The sequence below is a fragment of the Odocoileus virginianus genome, chromosome 19 (genome assembly GCF_023699985.2).
Source record: "Odocoileus virginianus isolate 20LAN1187 ecotype Illinois chromosome 19, Ovbor_1.2, whole genome shotgun sequence".
Classification (NCBI taxonomy): Eukaryota; Metazoa; Chordata; class Mammalia; order Artiodactyla; family Cervidae; genus Odocoileus; species Odocoileus virginianus.
In genome coordinates, this window is record NC_069692.1 from 9,428,586 (window position 1) to 9,448,424 (window position 19,839).

At 37.1% G+C, this 19,839-nt stretch overlaps 1 protein-coding gene across 4 annotated transcripts in view; it reads right to left on the minus strand.

The window, feature by feature from the left end:
* UBE3D (ubiquitin protein ligase E3D) overlaps positions 1–19,839 on the minus strand; it is a 164,553-nt gene that overhangs the window by 118,697 nt on the left and 26,017 nt on the right. For 3 of the 4 annotated variants that reach the window (XM_070449836.1, XM_070449835.1, XM_070449832.1), the window contains exons 4-9: positions 18,977–19,208; positions 17,940–17,990; positions 13,694–13,763; positions 5,193–5,262; positions 3,668–3,776; positions 127–290 (exon numbers count right to left, since the gene is read on the minus strand). In XM_070449836.1, the coding sequence (XP_070305937.1) occupies positions 127–290; positions 3,668–3,776; positions 5,193–5,262; positions 13,694–13,763; positions 17,940–17,990; positions 18,977–19,208 (696 nt within the window). The remainder of the gene's footprint in view (positions 1–126; positions 291–3,667; positions 3,777–5,192; positions 5,263–13,693; positions 13,764–17,939; positions 17,991–18,976; positions 19,209–19,839) is intronic. The other variant, XM_070449833.1, reaches the window with a different exon arrangement.

The window sequence follows — 19,839 nt, forward strand, 5'->3', positions numbered from 1 at the left end:
TATGATTGCTAGCAGCATCCAGTAGGGAAGTGGCGCAGTCCCATTGAATTCCTTAATTTCCTAATACTAACATGGCAACAGAAAGGAAAACTCAATGTGGAGGAAGCATACAAAACCATGACTTACTCTGCATTCCGGCTTTTGATGCATGGCTGGTAGAGGACCTTGACTGCATTCCAGGCAGAATTGGAATCGGCCTTCAATACATCTTCCAACACAGGGAATTTTTTGATACTTGTGGACTGTCCCAAAGATTCAATCACCAAACTGTCTGAGTTTAAAAGCCATAGCTAAAGAAATGAAGAGAAAAGTCTAAGCATAAGAGTATTTAAAAAAAAAATTATCACTATCCCATCCATATCTCATAAGTAAGTAAGCAAAGTTGTTTAGTCGTGTCTGACTCTTTGCGACCCCATGAACTGTAGCCTACCAGGCTCCTTTGTCCATGGGATTTTCCAGGCAAGAGTACTGGAGTGGGTTGCCATTTTCTTCTCCAGGGGATCATCCTGACCCAGAGATAGAACCAGGGTCTCCCGCATCGTAGGCAGACACTTTACTGTCTGAGCCACCAGGGAAATCCTATCCATATCTCATACCACCACTCAAAAAAGAAAAAAACAAAAACTATTTTAAAAGAAGATAAAACTATAAAACACCAGAAAAAAATACTGAAAAATCATGTACGCAAATTTGAAGTAGGATAAGTCTTTCAAAGTACAATGTTTGTAGAACTGCTGATAACACAGTTTCTAAAGACAATTGATTAGGAGAAAATATGTAACACCAAGTTATTATCCATAATTTACAGAGCTCCTAGCAATCAGTAAGTGGGAAAAACAGACCAAGAGAGATACAGATGAGGAATAAGAAAAGAATCAAACAGAAGAAATAAGTGATAAATATATTAAAATGTCACTCTAACTAGTAATAAGGAAATACAAAATTTTTGTGCTACTCCTTTTCACTTATCAGATGGGCAAATACAAAAAGACGGATACCACAGAGCTCAGAAGAAGGGTTTGGAGAAAGTCTTCCCACACACTGCTTTTGGGAGAGTGCTTCTGGATTTGGATTCAGTTGATTAGTTGAGGATTTACTCTCAGGAGAAAGGGTGGGAGGGAAAGAGGAGAAGGCAGGGGAAGGAGTTGGCCAGTGATGTGGACTCAACCTAATCTCACAGGGAGCTCTGGAACCTGAATCCCACCTATAGAATCAGTTCCATTTTGAGACAGGAGACAGCAGGTTTTGTAGCCCAGAGTCAAGTCACAGGCAGTAGGCTGAGCAGGACAGGGGTAGGGGTGAGGGAGGACAAGAAACTCCCCAAGCCAGGTTGCATCTGTCCAGACAGGACAAGTCTCTGAATGAAGGCAGCTGTGAGCCGTGAGCAGGCAACATTCTCATCACAGGGAAATGTGGGACCAACCAAAGAGAGGGGACTTGGGTGGGGTACCAAGAATGTCTATAGAAGGTAAATGAGGTTTAGAAAAGATAAATTAGTCCAACATTTTGGAGACAATAATTACCAGAGTTTAAAATACACCCGTTCCAAGAGTGATGAGAAAAATCTGTTTCTAAAGGACTAAAATACACATGCAAGGATGATTTTCCCTGAAGCACTGTCTTTACCAGCCATACAGTAGAATTCTAATCATTAATAAGAGTCCATATTTACACTAACAAGAAACAGGACTCATGATACATGGATGAGTGAAGTACACACGTTGAAGAATGAAGCTAATCACATCATTGTGTTATTTTTACAAATACCTGTGGGTGTATTACATATAATTATAAACAGGGGGAAAATGGACTGTTAATGATTACCTCTGGATGGCATGACACAGCAGGGCGGAAGAGGGGACAAAATGGAGGAAGAAGCACTTCTTTTATGTTCTTCATGTTGTCAGAATGTATTTCAAGAATATTACTTTTATTAGAATGAAAAAAATTTTAACTTAAATATACACTAGTAGTAAGTTTAAAAAAAATTCCTACTCCTGATTTTCAACTTGAAAACATGAAAAGAAAACTGAGGAAATTCCCTGGCAGTCCAGTGCTTAGGACTCTGTGCTTCCGCTGCAGGGGCACGATCCCTGGTTGGGGGACTAAGATACTGCAAGACTCGAGGTGGGGCCAAAGGAAAAAAATGGCGGGGAAAAAAAAAAAGAAAATTAAAGCTGATTTCAGACTATGACTAAGAGGTATACTTAGTGTCACCCTTAGTTAGGAAATATTTTAACTTTGAGTAAAAATTATCTGGAATTGGAGAAGCATGGAGTCCCTGTGATGGATCGTCAGTCACAAAGCAGTATCAAGGAACAATTTCAATTCCCTCCCTCCTGTTGGCTACCATGGTCCCGTATTAGCGTGTGAGGTCCTTGAAGGCATTTTTGTTCTATCTTGAGCACCTAGGAAATGTCTTTCAAATAAGAAGTGCTCAACATACGTTTACTGGTTGAATAAAACTGATGTGGAGGCAGACAAGAGACTTGGGCCCTCAGTCTTGGATTTTTACATAATGTCCTCAACTCTTTTCTGCAGTTTAGTATTAGACACCTGTGGTTTATGTAGGGGATGATTCTGCTATCTGTGGAGCCTCTTCTCCAAAACTTGCCACTACTTCTCAAACATCAAAGTGTTGAAATCAGGATCTTGACGAGATCTCTGCACTTCCATATTCACTGCGGCACTGTTTACAATAGCCAAGATGCAGAAGCAACGTAAATGCCCACCAACGATGTATGGATTAAGAAAATGTGGTATACATACCCAAGGGAATATTAGCCTTTAAAAAGAAGGAAGTCTTGTAGTATGTGACAATACAGATGAACCTTGAGGACTTTATGATAAATAAGACACAGCAGGATAATACTGCATGATTCCATTTACATGAAGAATTTAAGATAGTCTAACTCATAGAGGTAGAGAGAGAATGCTGGTTGCCAGGTGCTGGAGGGAGGGAGAAACTGGGAGTGGCTAATCAAAGGGTATAAGGTTTCAGTTGGGAAGATGAGTAAGTTCCAGAGACTTGCCGTACATCATTGTGCCTATAATTAACAATGCTGGAATATAACATAAAATTATATTTTTATAATATAAAAATCTGTAAAGAGGGTAGATTATGTTAGGTGTTCTTACCCCCCCCCACCACACACACACAGACACACACACACAAAATGATAAAACAAAAGCAGGATCAATAGAACATATTTTAAACATAAGAGTATCAAATAAAGAGGTAAAAAGTGAAAAAGAGAATTGTGTTACACTGACAAAGAAAGCCATTAAAAACTGAAAGCAGAAAAAGTTTATTTTGTGGCATGAGCTTCTACGGAACAGGAATTAGGTTTTATTTCTCTGAATTACAAGTACCTAGCACATTACTGTTGTTGTTTAGTTGCTAAGTCATATCCAACTCTTTTTGCGACCTCATGACAACAGCCCACCAGGCTCTCTGTCCATGGGATTTCTCCATGGAGGCAGGTAAATCATTCGTTATTCAATTAAAGGTGCTTGACTTGTGAATTTAGCTGACAATTAAAATTTTAATTTTTGATCCCTTATTTTCCAGACCTGAGAATTAAGAAAAAAGAATAACAAAACCCAAAGAATTTCTGAGCCCCTGAACTACTAGGCTACAAAAAACTGGGCAAAAATCACTTCTTACCAGAATGTATACTTTGCCATCATGACCTTGAATAGTGAATCTAAAAGTGCTTCTAGCAGAGGACAGTTCCACCATACACTGGGCGATAATGCTCTGTACAAACTGAGACCTGTTTGAACAGAAACCAATTTCCACAATGAGCCTCTCATAATAACTTACAATAAGAGACCCATATACCCACAGGGTACCTAAGAAGCAGAGATGGCTGCATGCTAGACTTTTCTGTATGCTGCCCATTCCCTCACAACCTGTGCTAATTTTAATAAGAGCCCCATATACCCACAGGGTACCTAAGAAGCAGAGATGGCTACATGCCAGACTTTTCTGTATGCTGCCCATTCCCTCACAACCTGTGCTAATTTTAATCTATTTTTAATGTATTTGATATTTGTGCCAGTCTTTGTGAGATCTTAGTTTCCATGTTCCCTGCAGTAGAAGCATGGAGTCCTAACCGCTGAACCACCAGAGAAGTTCTTGAGCCAGTCTTTCTATAACCTATTCTTCAATCACTAATACATTTTCCACCCAAACCTATTTACATGAAAAGTAAAAAGTATTACTTGCTCAGTCATGTCTGACTCTTTGTAACCCCATGGACTGTAGCCTGCCAGGTTACTCTGTCCATGGGATTCTCCAGGCAAGAATACTGGAGTGGGTAGTCATTCCCTTCTCCAGGGGATCTTCCTGACCCAGGGACAGAACCCATGTCTCCTGCATCGCAGGCAGATTCTTCACCATCTGAGTCACCAGGGAAGCCCAACCTAAGTATTTCCTCCATGAAACTAAAAAAATATACTGTTAGATTAGTCAATATTCCATTTGAACTGTGGTAAATTAAGCAGTGAATAACTAAGTTATAAAAGATGAGAAATTTCCTTCCAAACATTAGTATTATCTCCAATGTTTTCTATTTGCTTCCCGTCAGACTGTCAGATCTGAGATGCATAATCAAAGTATTATAAGAGGATGCAGTTCAAAGATGCAGTTATAGTCAGAGGGCCATAATTTTTAGACATCAATAAGTGAACTGAAAGATACACTACAGTAAACTTTCATTTGCAACACTAAAAAGATTCAAAGAAAAAAAATACTAATGAATTTAGTGGATAAGCAATATTCTTTTTAAAAACACAGGAGTCATTTGAAAACTAACTCACATTGCAAATAAGTTAAATTAAAACCAGAAATAATTACTCAAAAACCTATGAATAAGACCTATATAACCTAAGAATAACCTATAAATAAAACCTTGGATATCCAGCACATAGAAAGAAGCACAAAAAAATTTCAGAACTAGATTTATAAGAGCACACTTGTGTATATCATTATGTAAGCAAACCATAAATAAATCTTCAAGTCTTTCATATCTGTGGTTTCATTCTACTACCTAAAAGCCCTTCCAAAGGCTTTCATTTTTCCTTTCCAAGAAAACAGGCATATAAATAAAAATGAATTCCTAAATAATGAATTGTTCCCATCTTTCTTTACATGTGAAATTACAGAAGAAACAATTTGCTATTTGTACCTTGGTATGATGGGAAAATTTCTTTCAGATGGCAGAATAATTATCTCCGTCATATAAAACTTAGTGGTTTCTAGAAACAAAAAATAAGAATATTAAAAAGCTCCACAATTAGTATTTCTATTGTGGGCATGTTGGTCTCAAATTATGACATTTCAAACTAAATATCTGATACACTGGTACAATGAACAGTCAGTAAAACTTTTCTAAAAGCGACTTAGCTTCGGAAGACAAAGATTGATGAAACTATACAGTGACAGCCCTGACACTTCAGATAGCTCAGCGCTGTTTCAGAAGAGCATGCCCTAGATGAGTCTGCTGCAGCAAGACTCTGTTCACAAATATGCATGGTTATAAAAACTAGGCACATCACAACCATCGCCCACTCATCGCAAACTCAGTCTTTTGGTTTCCTCATTTCTATAAAGTAGCCACAATCCTAGGAGTCACTGAAAAAGCCTCTTTAAAAATCATAGTATTCTAAAGCCCAAGCACAAAAGCTGTGAACCTCACATTAATATTTACCCAGAATCTCAATGAGTGTATTAATATCCAATTTTTACAAAATCTGGTTATCTGATTACTTCATTTACAGAAAAATTTAAACTAATGTTTAACAGAAATGAACATAATCATTTTTTATTTTTTAAAAAAATCCATGAAAAATGTTCACTCACTAGTAATGAAATGGAAATTAAAATGAAATATTTTTAGTATCAAATAAAAAAATATTTTTGAAAGATAAACTGTAGCAGCAATGAAGATATGGAGAAACAGTTACACTTATTCTCCTTCTGCTGTCAGGACTGCAAATAACAGATTTTTGGAAAGCCACTTGGTGAAGGCATTAGAAATATATATACATTTTGGTTGAGAATTGGTTGAGAAAATCAAAGTGAAAAAAAAATATACATACATTTTGATACCATAATTAAATGCCTAAACATTTATCTCAAAGAAATGCTCATAGATATCTGTAAACATTTATCTAAGGTGCTTACAATACTATTAATAGAAAATACTGAAAAATTAAATTTTTAAAAATTGAGGATGGTTGAGTTAAATAAACATCTATATATTTCAGCAAGAGAATTTTATAGTCATTAAAAGTGGTGTGCCAACAAATTTTTAATTGTTTTAATAAGGTGAAAAATTGTTCCTTGTAGATTTTCTGTAAACGTTTACAACTGCTCAACACAGAAAAATGCTAACACATTTCTGCTAACACACAGAAAAATGCAAAAAAAAAAAGTATTTTTTTGAATCATTATGATGACTTTATATATTTCCCCTTGAAGTTCAATTTTTCACTTTACTATTTAAAATCATGTTATTAGATGCAGAATTGAACTTTTTAACATTCTAAAGTGATCGTTTTGTCCCAGTTGTTGTTGAAACTGTAGTTTAATTCCACAGTTTTAATCCCACAAGGTAGTACTAATTTACACAATTAACATTCACTTAGTGTCACCAACATATTGGCCACTTTCTTTACTGATTCTTCATGAACTTAGACCCTCTTTCTGGAATCATTTCTTTTACTTAATATACCGGCAAAATTTCTTTTCATAAGAAACCAAATCACTAGAATTGAATTATCCTAGTTTTTGCTTGACAGAGAATATATTTATCTTTGTCTTGATTCTTTCGCATCAGGACATTTTCTTCTGATATAAAATCCTAGGTTAACAGTTTTCAACCTTTGTGCACACTATCTTCAGATCTCTATTGCTGCCATCCCTTTGAAGGTAATGTCTTTTTCCTTGGTTACTTTAAAAATTTTCATTTTCCCTTTTTAAAATTTTCCCTCAGTAACACTGTGATGTATCTAACTATATACACTTTCATGTATTTCTCTTACTTGGGCTTTATACACTTAGAATTCACTGGACTTCAGACTACAAATTGTAGTTCTTCGTCACTTTTGCAAAATCCTCAGCAATTCTCTCTGCAAATACTATGCCCTATTCTATCTCTTCCTTCTAGAAGCACGCTCAAACATGCATTAGATCTCCTCTGTGTTTTATGTCTCTTACCTTTTCTTTATTTTTTACCTTCTTGTCTCTCTGTGCTGAATTACAGATTTTTCTTCTCATCTATCTTCTGTTCACTAATTCTTCCTCTGTGCCATGCCTAATCTGCTGTTAAGCTATCCACTGAGTTTTAAATTTCAATTATATTTTTAAGAAATTCTGTTGCAGATCTTCTCCAAATATGCTTACTGTTTTAGTTGCCTTTACCCTTCGATTATTTCAAACCTGTTTTTTATGTTGTTAAATACAGTAAGCATGGTCATTTTACAGTTTATATCTGATAATTCCAGTAACAGGTGTCTGTTTCTATTGTTTGCTGTTTGTGTTAATTCTCACTGGTAGAAGTCTAGTTTACTTACGTGCCTATTTATGTTTGGTTGTATGGTAAACACTGTACTTGACAAATTCTTTGTGGGAATAATATAAGTTTCACAATGAAGGCATTTTCCTCCAGAGATGACTTGCAATTGATTTTCCCAGGCCCATGGCATTATGTCTAGTTCAAAGCAGACTAACCATGTTCAAGATCTGAAATTCCTGAAGTCTCAAAGGACTGATGTTGTCTGTAATTTCACGGGCTTGTATTCACTTGTGATTTGCCTTCACTGTGCCGTATAGTTATTCAGGGTCTCATATTTCTGTGCAGTCACCTATTGGATTCTCACTTTGTGGAGTCTTTGATATGAAAAGTTCTAATTTTAGAGCACTGGCAAATGCAAGGAAAAGGTGGTTTTTAATTTTATGCTAACCTCTGTTGAGTATGCTTTTGTGGTAATTAACCTACATATTTTCCATTTATCTTACTCTTCATTCCTTCCTGTGGATTCCAATTAGCATCCGATTATCTTTCACTTCAGCCTGAAGAACTTTCCTTAGCATTGTCTGCTAGTAATGCATTATTTCCACCTATTTATAAAAAATGTTCTTGTTTTGCCTTCATTTTTGAGGGAGTGTTTTACTGGATATAGAATTATTAATTGAAAGATGTTACTGTTTTCTCCCCCAGCATTTTGAATATCTCAAAGGGTCTTTTGGCTGTCTTTTAGTGTCTTTTTGGCTGTCATTACTTCTAGAAAAAGTTGGCCTTAATTCTTAATGAAATCCCTACAATGTGATGTTTTGTTTTCTCTTGTTCCTTTCAAGATTCTCTCTTCATCTCTTGCTTTTATCAGCTTGACTACAATACGCCTGGGTGAAATGCTCTTTGTGTTTATCCTACTTGAGATTCACTGCAGTTGTTGGATCCAAAAGTTAAAATATTTCACCAAATTTGACAACATTTCACCCATTTTTTTCCCTGATGTTTTTTCTCCCCACCTTCTAAAGCTCCACTTACACATTTATCAAAACACTTAATATCATTCCACAAATCTGATATTCTCTTCATTTCGAGACTTTATTCCTGTCTGTTCTTTGGATTACTTAATTTCTATTCACCTATCTTCAACTGGTAGCTCAGATAGTAAAGAGTCTGCCTGCAGTACAGGAGACCTGGGTTCAATCCCTGTCAGGAAGATCCACTGGAGAAGGGAATGGCAACCCACTCCAATATTCTTACCTGGAGAATTCCATGGACAGAGGAGCCTGGCGGGCTACAGTTCACGGGTTTGCAAAGAGTCGGACACAACTGAGCAACTAACACTTTCACTATCTTCAACAATTTTTGTTTGCTTCTATCATCTCAAATATGAGGTTTTAGTTAATCCAGTGAATTTTTCTTTAGTTACTGTACTTTTCAGCTCTGTAATTACCAACTGGGTGTTTCTCTGAAGTTGCTGATTTGTTGAGATTTGCTATTAGTCTTTTTAATTCTTTACCATATTTATAATTAGTTACTTCAACACATTTGTCTGCTAATTTAATATTTGTGCTTCTTCAGCATCCGTGGAGTCCTGCTTTCTCCTTGAGTATGAACCAGTCCTGTCTCTTTCTTTGCCTGGCTAATAATTTCTAGAAGGAAGTAGGATATTGTGTGTAATACACTGTAGTAATTCTGGATTTTCTTTTATCCTTTGAAGGGTTGTTGGTTTATAGGCCAATTAATAAGCTTGGACTAAAAAACCAGGAAATATGCCTTCCCACAGTATGGAGTCACCATGTCTATGCCCAGTCGTCTTTTGCTTAGCCTGACTCCCTGGAGAGTATCTGCTATCTCTGCATGGTTTGGCTATCAGCAAATCTGGTGCAAGGTTCTTCTCAAATACTTCAAACCACTAAGGCTTCCACCCTCTGCTACCCAAATTGTATATGGACTGAAGAATGAACCAAAGGCAGAACAAATTTTCAGGTCTCTCCAAGCTTTCAGCTCCTAACGGACCCCCTGGCATCTATTGTATGTATGTAGAGTTTAGCAACTAGTCAGAGCTGTGCTAAGAAATTATTAGCTCTGCCATTCCAGGACACTCTTGCTTTCAAAATATCCCCTCTTAAATTTCTCCTTTGCCTACCCTGAACCAAATCTTTAACCACCAGCTGTTTTTTTTTCCTACCCAAGTTCAGGGGTTGGGGGGAATATGGCATTGACCTCAAGCAAAAAAATGCACAAATTTGCCATTTTAGCCCAAAGCAGTAGCAGTTTTTGATAACTGAATATCTCTCAAATCATTGCTTCATTTCAGTTATTTTCTAGCAGCTGTTCTTCTGAACTTGTACGGTTCTGTACTTGATTCCTTCAGAGGAGAACTAGCCATTCTCTTTATGCCACCACTTTTGAAATTGTGTGTGTGCTCAGCCACGCAGTCACGTCCTCTTTGGGACCCCATGGACTGTAATCTGCCAGGCTCCTCTGTCAATGGAATTTTCCAGGCAAGAACACTGGAGCAGGTTGCTATTTCTCACTCCAGGGGATCTTCCTGACCCGGGGATCTTCCTGACCCATGGATCAAACTCGAGTCTCTTGCGTCTACTGCACTGGCAGGCAGGTTTTTTACCACTGTACCACCTAGGAAGCCCCACTGGGGATCCACTAATTTACTGTTAGAGTAGATGTGGGTAAAGCTCTCTTACATTACCCGCACCCCCTCAACACACACTCACATACAATGACCTCCTAATATACTTAGGTATCACATCATAAAGATTTTTGGTTCAATGGATATTCAGTGTTCACATATTGTGACCATAATCATACCATAGAATAGCTCCTTTTTTGTTCAACCTTCTGTTTCCCACAGTGCATAACTGCTTTCTTTTTCATGTGTTTAGTTTTCTAAACATGTTTAGCTAATTTTGCCCATATGACAAAATGGCTTCTCTCAAGATTATTTGTTACATGTGGTCAAACAATTCAATGACTATCAGTTTCAGTGTATAACTGAAAAAATCTTTCTATTACAATCTTCTCTCCACTTGCTTCAATCCAGACTGTTATTCTCTAGGCCTGCTGTAGATCCCTCCCCATGGGATTCCTTATCTCATTCTCCTGTGTTGAATGATCTGTTCCTCAAATCCCACATTTTTTCTTTTGAGGTTCAATTCCTACTTTTGCTGATGCATAACCCTATGGTAGATTCCCTAAGGAAAATATAACTTTGAGGTCCATGTTTTGAGACCCTGTAGCTCCAAAAATGTACTTATAATCTTCACACTTGACTATCTGTTGAATTCTGGGTTGAAAATCTTTTTCCTTCTAAATTCTAATCTTTTTTCCTTCTAAATTATGAGGGCATTTTTCATCATTTTCTAGCTTTCAATGCTGCTGTTAAGAAGATCCATTTCATTAACATAATGGCCTTTAACCCTGGTGATGCAGTAGAACCTATAAGGGGAACTTTAAAAGAACACTGATGCTGGGCCCCATCTCTAGAGATTCCAATTTATTTAATTGGTCGGGAGTGAGGCTTGGGCCTTGGTATGATTGAGCAGCTCCTCAGGTGATTTTAATGTACAGACAGGCTGGAGAACCGCCACAGGGTTCAGCACCATGGTTGATCCCAGACTCCTCTGTGGTTTGGAAGGGGTGGGTGGTCTTGGGGTGAAGTTACTGACCCTCCAAGGAAATGGTCCCAACTCCCAATAAGGTGAAATTGACTCCTAGCCTAACAGAGGATGGGCACATTAGTCACTGCATGGAAAGTGGGTACCCTTCCAGGGTGGGCCTCCCCAACAGCCCTGCCAGAGGTTGTGGGAAGACTCAACAAGGAGACAAAGGGGATGTGAAAAAGGAAACTCAGCAGACAATTCAAAGGTCACCTTGTTGAAAAAAGGACAAGTCAGTGCCATTCTAATTCCTAATCCTTTGTACATTACCTGCTTTTTGCTCTCTAGAAGCTTCGTCCTTGGCGTTCGGAGATTACTCTGTGATGTGGCTTTAAGCAGCTTCCTCATCATCCTTCATTAATTGTTTAAGACAGTTTAGGGGACCCTTTCAGTTTGCAGCCGGGGCCCATAAGTCCTTGTTCTAGGAAGTATCTATTTAGTGTGGTTTTAGTATTTTTGTTCTTTGATGGATTTCCCACACCCTGTTGTCTCCATTCTCTTTCCAGAATTTTCAGCTAGATGCTGGATGTCCTAAAAGGATCATTTCATTCACTCATTCAACAAATATTTACTGGATACCCACTAGATGTCAAATATCATTCTAAGTGCTAAGCTCATTGTGATAAATGAGATAGAAAATATTCCTATCCTTAGGAAACTTACATGATCTTTTTTCTTTTTTAATTTCCTTTCCAATTTTTAATCTCTGTCTTTTGATCCTGATTTCTGAAATATTTCCTTAATTTTATCTTCTTTTGGTTAGTTTTTTTTTTAAAGCTATTACATCTTTAATGTGACACTCTCTGAATTGCAGAGGCAGTATTATTTCATTTCTCCAAGGACATTTATTATGGTTTTTTAAGAGATTTTTTTTTCTGTTTTAACACACAATTTGTTTCTTTTCAATGCCCCTGCTCTGTACACTTGATTATTTATTTGCTTTGGACTCTCTTTAACATTTATTGATTCTCAGCAATCTGTTCATATTTAAATGTAAAGTAATAAAATGCTAAGAGAAACCTCTTGGGTATAGATATAAGGCTTGTTGACAGTAGAATATCTGAATATAAGCTCATTTTTTGTTGTTGTTGCTGAATAACCCCTAAGAATCAGTGTCTGCAGATCTTTTCTTGTTAGTCCACTTCCATTATTCCAAGAAAGGCTGCTCCAATCTCCTACCTTGAGTCTACAAGCAAGTTGCAAGGAGAGAAAGAGTCTCAGGAAACTTACTGCTTTCAGCCCCTTGTCCTTGATAACCGTTACCTCTCAACCGCAAGCTTTCACTTCTGTCCATTTCTGGGATTCCACAGCTGAGTTCTGGCTCCCTCGTTATAAGACGATCGATCTGCAGACACCACGGCTGCAGCCCCCTCCACACAGCCAAGTGTTCCCACCCCTCTCTCGGCTTTGCAGCTTCCAAAGAAGTCTGCTTACACCCCCAGTTCACATCACTGTGGTCTCCTTTCCACTTCTCTTCCGTCTCCGTGGATGTCCTTTTTTTTTAAATTCCTTAACTGACTTTTTAACTGGACTTCAGGGAGGAGAGAAATGCATGAAAAAAGCCAATTCACCTTATTTAGCTGGAAGCCTTAAGATTTTCTGAACTGTTGCGAAGGACTTGCTTTCATTCTCCAAAAATGACATTGCGGGTGGCACGCTACACTGCTACTCATGCTCCCTTGTCTGTTCACTCTGAGCAAGTAACTGCTTATGAGATTCTGATGATCTTAAAAAACAAACAAAAAATGCCACCATCTGCCTTCCCTTGAGGATGGCAGTTTCACTTAAATCACATCTTCTAATTAATTATATTAAAAACAATTATTCTTCACCCATGAAGCTAACATGTGCTGGAGCTCTCTAGACATTTTTAAACCACATCTATAAAGAGTGATGAATTTTAATTATCAGGATTTTCATTATTAAACTTTACAGTGGCATAACACAGATTTTACACAAAATATAATTAACACTACTGGGAAAAAGAACAGGGAACAGAGCATAAAACTCAGAATGTGTTTTCTTCCATTTCAACAACTTCTGTGTACCGCTCCCCCCGCCCCCCATGCCCAAGCCTTAAAACACAGCCCTAAGGCAGACAACTACCAAGAAAAGCATCTCCTCCATCATCCCTGGTAACCAATTCCTCTGACAGAGGAGTTGTATTAAAAAAAAAAAAGCTTCCATATTCTTTAAGAAACAAACATTATACTACTTTGTAGCCACAAAGAAGATATACAATACTGAAAACAACCCAAATTCTTAATGTTTAAGACTCAATACTATGTACTTATAAAGGTCAAAAGACACAAACTTCTTGGCATATTGGATGATATATTAGTTGATTTCTATTTTTAAAAGCATCAATTCTCAATTCTATAACATGTATTAGTCATCTCTCTTTCATATACATGTCCTATAAAATCTCCTGTTTGTTTTTTGAACGTAACAAGAAGGCAGTCATTTCAGCTTTTTTTATTATGAAATTCTTACCTGATGACACAGTCTCTCCCAACATTACCTTGCAACGCTTACAAATTACTTTGGTATTTGCCTTTGGTTTCTGTAGAATAGAAAAATGTCATTTAAATGTCATTCAGCTTTTCTTAAAAGGAATATATAATTTTAACATGGCCTCTAGAGTATACCTTGAACTTTACATTTTATTTTGCCATCTACTAAATACTGGGAATACACTTAGCTTGTATGCATAAACCACATGCACAGAGATCTTTTTTTTTTTTTAGTCTAAAGACAAAATAATGAACAGAATGATTATTCCAAACCAAATCACTTCCTTATAATCTACATGCTGCCAAGTAATTTGAACAAGAAGCATCTTAAAAATTCTAAAAAGCACTTCCAAACATTCTTATCATTTAGAATGTGTGTGGGTGCATGCTAAGTCAGTTCAGTTGTATCCGACTCTTTGCGACTCTGTGAACTATAGCCTGCCAGGCTCCCCTGTCCAAGGGAGTCTCCAGGCAAGAAAACTGGAGTGAGTTGCCATGCCCTCCTCCAGGGGATTTAGAATAGGATAGGCAGGCAACAAAGGTAGAAAGGTAGGTGACTTGCCCCAACACATATGTTTAGAAAACAGAAGAATCAGAACTTGAACTCATATTATTCTGACTTCCAGTCCAGGACAACTTACGTAAAAGTAAACTATAATTCATAACCACCATCAGAAATTAAAAATACTTAACTTACTCATATAATTCTATTTTTCCATTTAACATATGCACTATAACTGAAAAGACAGAGACAGTGTTCTAGAACAAATTCCTGAAACATTGTTAAAAAATCCAACTTTATCAATAGGGACACAGATTAAAACAGCTAGCAGTTGTTCTAGAATAATTCTAGAATTATTAGAATAATTCTAATTATTAAGAAAACAGAAGACTAAACTTTTAAACATTGAGAACAGATCTGTGGTTATTAGAGGTTGTGGGGATGGGCAAAAATGGGTGAAGGTGGTCAAAAGGTGCTGTTGTTCAGTTGCTGAGCCATGTCCGATTCTTTGCAACCCCGTGGACTGCAGCACGCCAGGCTCCTTTGTCCACCATTGTATAGATTTTAGCAATTCTATTAGAAGTATCATCTGTGGTCAGTTGTTTTGAATCAAAATTCACCTATTTGATTGTATGAGGTACTGTTTTTTTTTATAGTTTGTTTTAAATTTTTATTTATTTATTTTGGCTGTGCTGAGTCTTCGTTGCTATGCATGGGCTTTCGCTCCCTGTGGTGTGTGGGCTTCTCATTGTGAGGCTTCTCAGGTAGAGCACAGGCTCAGTCGCCTCACAGCATCTGAAATCTTCCTGGACCAGGGATTGAACCCATGTCCCCTGCACTGCCAGGTGGATTCTTAACCACTGGACCACCAGGGAATTCTGGTTGTCGTTCAGCTGCTAAGTCATGTCCGACTCTGCAACCCCAAGGACTGCACCATGCCAGACTTCCCTGTCTTTCACTATCTCCCTGAGTTTGTCCAAACTCATGTTCATTGAGTCGATTATGCTATCTAACCATCTCATCCTCTGCTGCCCTCTTCTCCTTTTGCCTTCAATCTTTCCCAGCATCAGGGCCTTTTCCAATCAGCTGGCTCTTCGCATCAGGTGGCCAAAATATTGGACCTTCAGCTTTAGCAACAGTCCTTCCAATAAATATTCAGGGTTGATTCCCTTTAGGATTGACTTGTTTGATCTTTGTGCTGTCCAAGGGACTCTCAAGAATCTTCTCCAGCACCACAATTCAAAAACATCAATTCTTTTGGTGCTCAGTTAGTGTGATCTAACTCTCACATCCATACGTGACTACTAGAAAAACCAAGCTTTGACTATATGGACCTTTGTCAGCAAAGTGATGTCTCTGCTTTTTAATACACTGTATAGGATTGTCAAAGCTTTCCTTTCAAGGAGCAAGCATTTTTTAATTTCATGGCTGCAGTCACTGTCTTGGAGCCCAAGAAAATGAAAATCCGTCACTGTTTCCACCCCTTTTATTCGCCATGAAGTGATGGGACCGTATGTCCATCAGATGCTAAAGGCCTGCTATTGTGTCACTGAGTAATAATTGTTTATTTTGTCTGGTGTGAAAATGACACTGTGGTCATGTAAAAAAGAACAATATATATAGGAGCGAATTGACATAATGTTTAGAATTTGCTTTAAAGCACTTGAGCAAAAAACTAAAAATAAAAGGGGCAAATGAAGCATATTGTATGAATCAAGATGACTGACCGAAGTTCATAATTCTATTTTTTTACATTTGCAAATGTTTACAAAGTTCAGCACATTATTTTAAGAAAAAAAAAAATTCCTCATGAATTTAACAAAATAAACAACCAAAAAAAACAAAGGTAAAACTGTTAGTCATACTCACTGGCTAAAATAGCAATGTTCAATTTCATTTGTTCTTTAAAATATAGGATGAAGTCATATGTGTGGCTACTTTCTAAGTCTAGAACAATATTATGAATCTTATCAAAAGTTGAGATGCTACCTTTATCAATCTGCTTAACAGATGCAAAATTTTCAATTCATTGAAAGGCATAAAAAATATCATAAGAGATAATAAATCTAAGAATAGGGAAACCTTCAATAGATGTCTTTTGAAAACAAAAAGTATACTGCCATATTCTCAGAGGCACAAATAACGTGCTGTACACACACGAGGTTATTGAAGGAAAGGAATAAGAGTTGAACTTTATGTTTGTTTGCTTTTTTTGATCATTTATGAATATTATAATTCTAGAGATATGCTTTGGAGTAATTCATTGTCGAGGATTCCTTAAACAGAATTAAAATATACATTTCTCATGCTGAGGTGAGTTATCTCTTAAAATTTTTTTCCACAGTTAAAATACATTTATTTTTAATAAAGGTTCACTTGTTCCCAGTCCCAGTAGCATTTCTTTTAAAAATAAAAGTTCCTGTTCCACGTGGGCTCCTCATAAAATACGTTTTCATAATCTCCTACAAGCAGAGACAAAAAAATTACTTCTATCAAATACTCAGAAAACATGCAGAATGCATCATTCATGTCTGATAAGCTCAACTAGTCTTGATCTTTGAAATTAACATAACACTTTCAGTTTTGTGAAAGAGAAACTCTGCTTTGCAGTGCATGTTTCTTGACCTATGCTTCATGGAAATAATCAAGCGAGTTGTGCAGAGAAGCAGCCTAGCAGTGTAGGAACTCTACAGAGCAAACATCAAAGACAGACATTGTTGTTAACTAATTAAATCAATATATCTGCACGATGGCAATACTGCTACGAGAGGTGGATTAGCCTTCTGTCCTCGTTTTTCTTCTCCTTTGTGTGGCTTCCATTCTAAGAACCCTTGATATTGTCTTACCAAAAAAATGTTTCCCAAGAGATACCATTAGGATGCTGTGTCACCATGTGACATTTCAAAACCCTGCTAGATGGCTAGAGTGGGTGATATGAGAAATAGGTTTTCAACAGCACAGAGAAGCCTTGCTCCCACAGGAGCCATGAGAGCACTGTGTAAGTGGTCCCTCCAAATTTATGTTACTATTTTGGTCTCAGGCATATTCTTTCAACTGCTGCAATATGCAATTAAAGTGAAACTTCCATCGAGGCTAACTTGAAAACAATCTTGCCAGCAGTAGCTTGTCATGACAGTAATTTGCCATGGTCTCCTTGATACTTAAAAAACAAAATAATGTCTGGCTATGGCACAACACACAGGATGGCTGTTCACAATTAAGAGAAATTCTTCTAAGTGGCATCATGACTGATGAAGACACAAATGTGAGGAATTTGTTTTCATATAGAATACAGAGTTCATCTAAAAAGGGAAACTCATGGTTTTGCTTATTTAATCTTTCCCCATTCCTCTTCTACTCACATCTTTCAAATATTTTTAAAATGTATAGCTTAATCATAAAAATGAAAGTCAAAATACATAAAAGAGTAAAGTATTAGTATATTTAGATTAAAATATAATTTTACTGCAACCATATTAAATATAACAGATTTACATTAAGTGCTTACCATTTATCTTTGAAAACTATAGATGGCTAAACACTATAATTATGGAGGTATTCTAATATATATACATATATATGTATTCTAATATATGCATATATTAGTATATATACACTTCATCTAATATATATTGTATAATAGACACACATACATACACTGAAAAGCAGGGAGATCAAAGGAAATACGAATGGTTATGACTTTATGAAAGCTTAAGATACTTACAGAGAGTTGGGGTGAGAGAGGAGAGAGAGAGTCAAGTATTTTAAATGGAACCTAAAGATAAAGGGATTTGTGTTTATGGTGAAAGTTGAGACACTTACATAATTTAAACTGAAAACCTCGACATTTGTCAAACTTCCTTAATCTCCCTCAAATTATGAAATAGGTCTATAAACTACCTGACAAACTAAGATCTTCTGGACTGCTGCATATATCCTAGAGTGGTCCAGTTCTTATTACAAAAATTATAGGAGCTTTAAATGAAATTTAACACACAATGCCGTGGTTCCCACCAATAATCAGATGTTAAAAGGAAGGTTCTCTGGCAATGATTTTCTTAACATTTTAAATCACATCTGTATTGACCTGCCATCCGGGGAATGATTTCTCACAAGGGCCGAGTCAATGCCATTGATTTTCTTTTAAAATAAGGTAAACCACTTGCTCTCTGCAGTGAGAGGAAACAGCCTTCTCCCTCTAGCAGCTCTGAGAGCAGGAGCGCCTGATCTCGCTTGTCAGGCACCAACATGGAGCCTGTGGCCTGAGCTTTCTTTTCACACTTGGGATCCTCCACTTCCTCTGTTGCCTGATGGCATTCGCTTGTACGACACCCACAGAAATCTAGACTACAGAAAGACACAGGGAAATACCTGGACCTCACAGGACAGTAGATATCCTACAGCCAAAGAAAAATTTCCATTTAAACCAGACTCTGAGGATAAAATGCACACGGATTATGGAATACTGTCCTCAAAGCAAGCAAATAGGGCACTCTGGTTTGTAAAAACTAACATTCCCAAATCTATGCACAAAGAAGCCTCTTTCCCTTCTTCCTCCAGCCCCTGTGACGATTTTGGTTTAAAGCCTGTACAAGCCCTTTCTATATCAAAAGAGCAGGGCTTGATGATAGAAGTAGTTGAAAATAAAAGATTTTGGCCTTTAGGACTGCCTGTTTCACATGCCTTGATTGAAGAAAAGACTGGAGAAACCAGTTTCTAAACCCACCTCAAAATGAGCATTTATTTTAAAAGGTATTTTACCAATTTTAGATGGTTCTCAGAAGAAGGATGGTGTGTCTCCACTGGGGCTTCTTTAGGTCTTGGCTGCCACAAATCACTCTTTAAATTCACCAGATAGAAACAGTCTCCGGTGAAACAGTCATTCTCTCGTGGATGAAGTGGCTTATTAGCAAAGGGGTCAGGATGACAACACCACTCGTCAACCAGAGCGCCCCAGTTATCGCCTGGCAGGGGGAGCACTCTCAGGAGTTTCCTAGTGGAAAGAGGAAAAATGATGTTTTATAGAACAAAATGGAACTGTGATCTCAAAATTAAATCAACATAAAAGATGAAAGAAACTCATTAACCATATTGCTTGCAGTGTTATTTTCCCCCCTGATGACAATAGTAATATATACTCAATATAGACAATTGTGAAAATACAGAGGTATAAAGCAAATAAAATCCATCTTTTCCTTAACACCCAAGGACAGGTAACTGCTTTTTTACATGATTGTTTATCTCCTTGCCAGCCCTTCAAGAGAGACAGCTGCACACACATGCACACCATCTGAGATCAAAGGAAATACACAAACTATATCTTGCTTGCATTGCTGCTTTTTTTTTTTTTTTAACTATATCAGGCTATTTAATGTCTCTATTCTATTCCACAGGTATGCCAAAACTTTTTAGGTCATTCCCTCACTTTTAGATATTTGGGTTTTGAGTGTTTCATTATTAACAACCTTATGATGAACAGTCTTTTTAGAAAATCTGTATACACATCTGACTATTTCCTTGGGAAAGAAATCTTTTATGTGGGAGTGTATAAGCACAAATGATACACATACTTTTAAATCCAATTCCTCTATGGACAAACTGCTCTCCAGAAAGGCTATACCAAT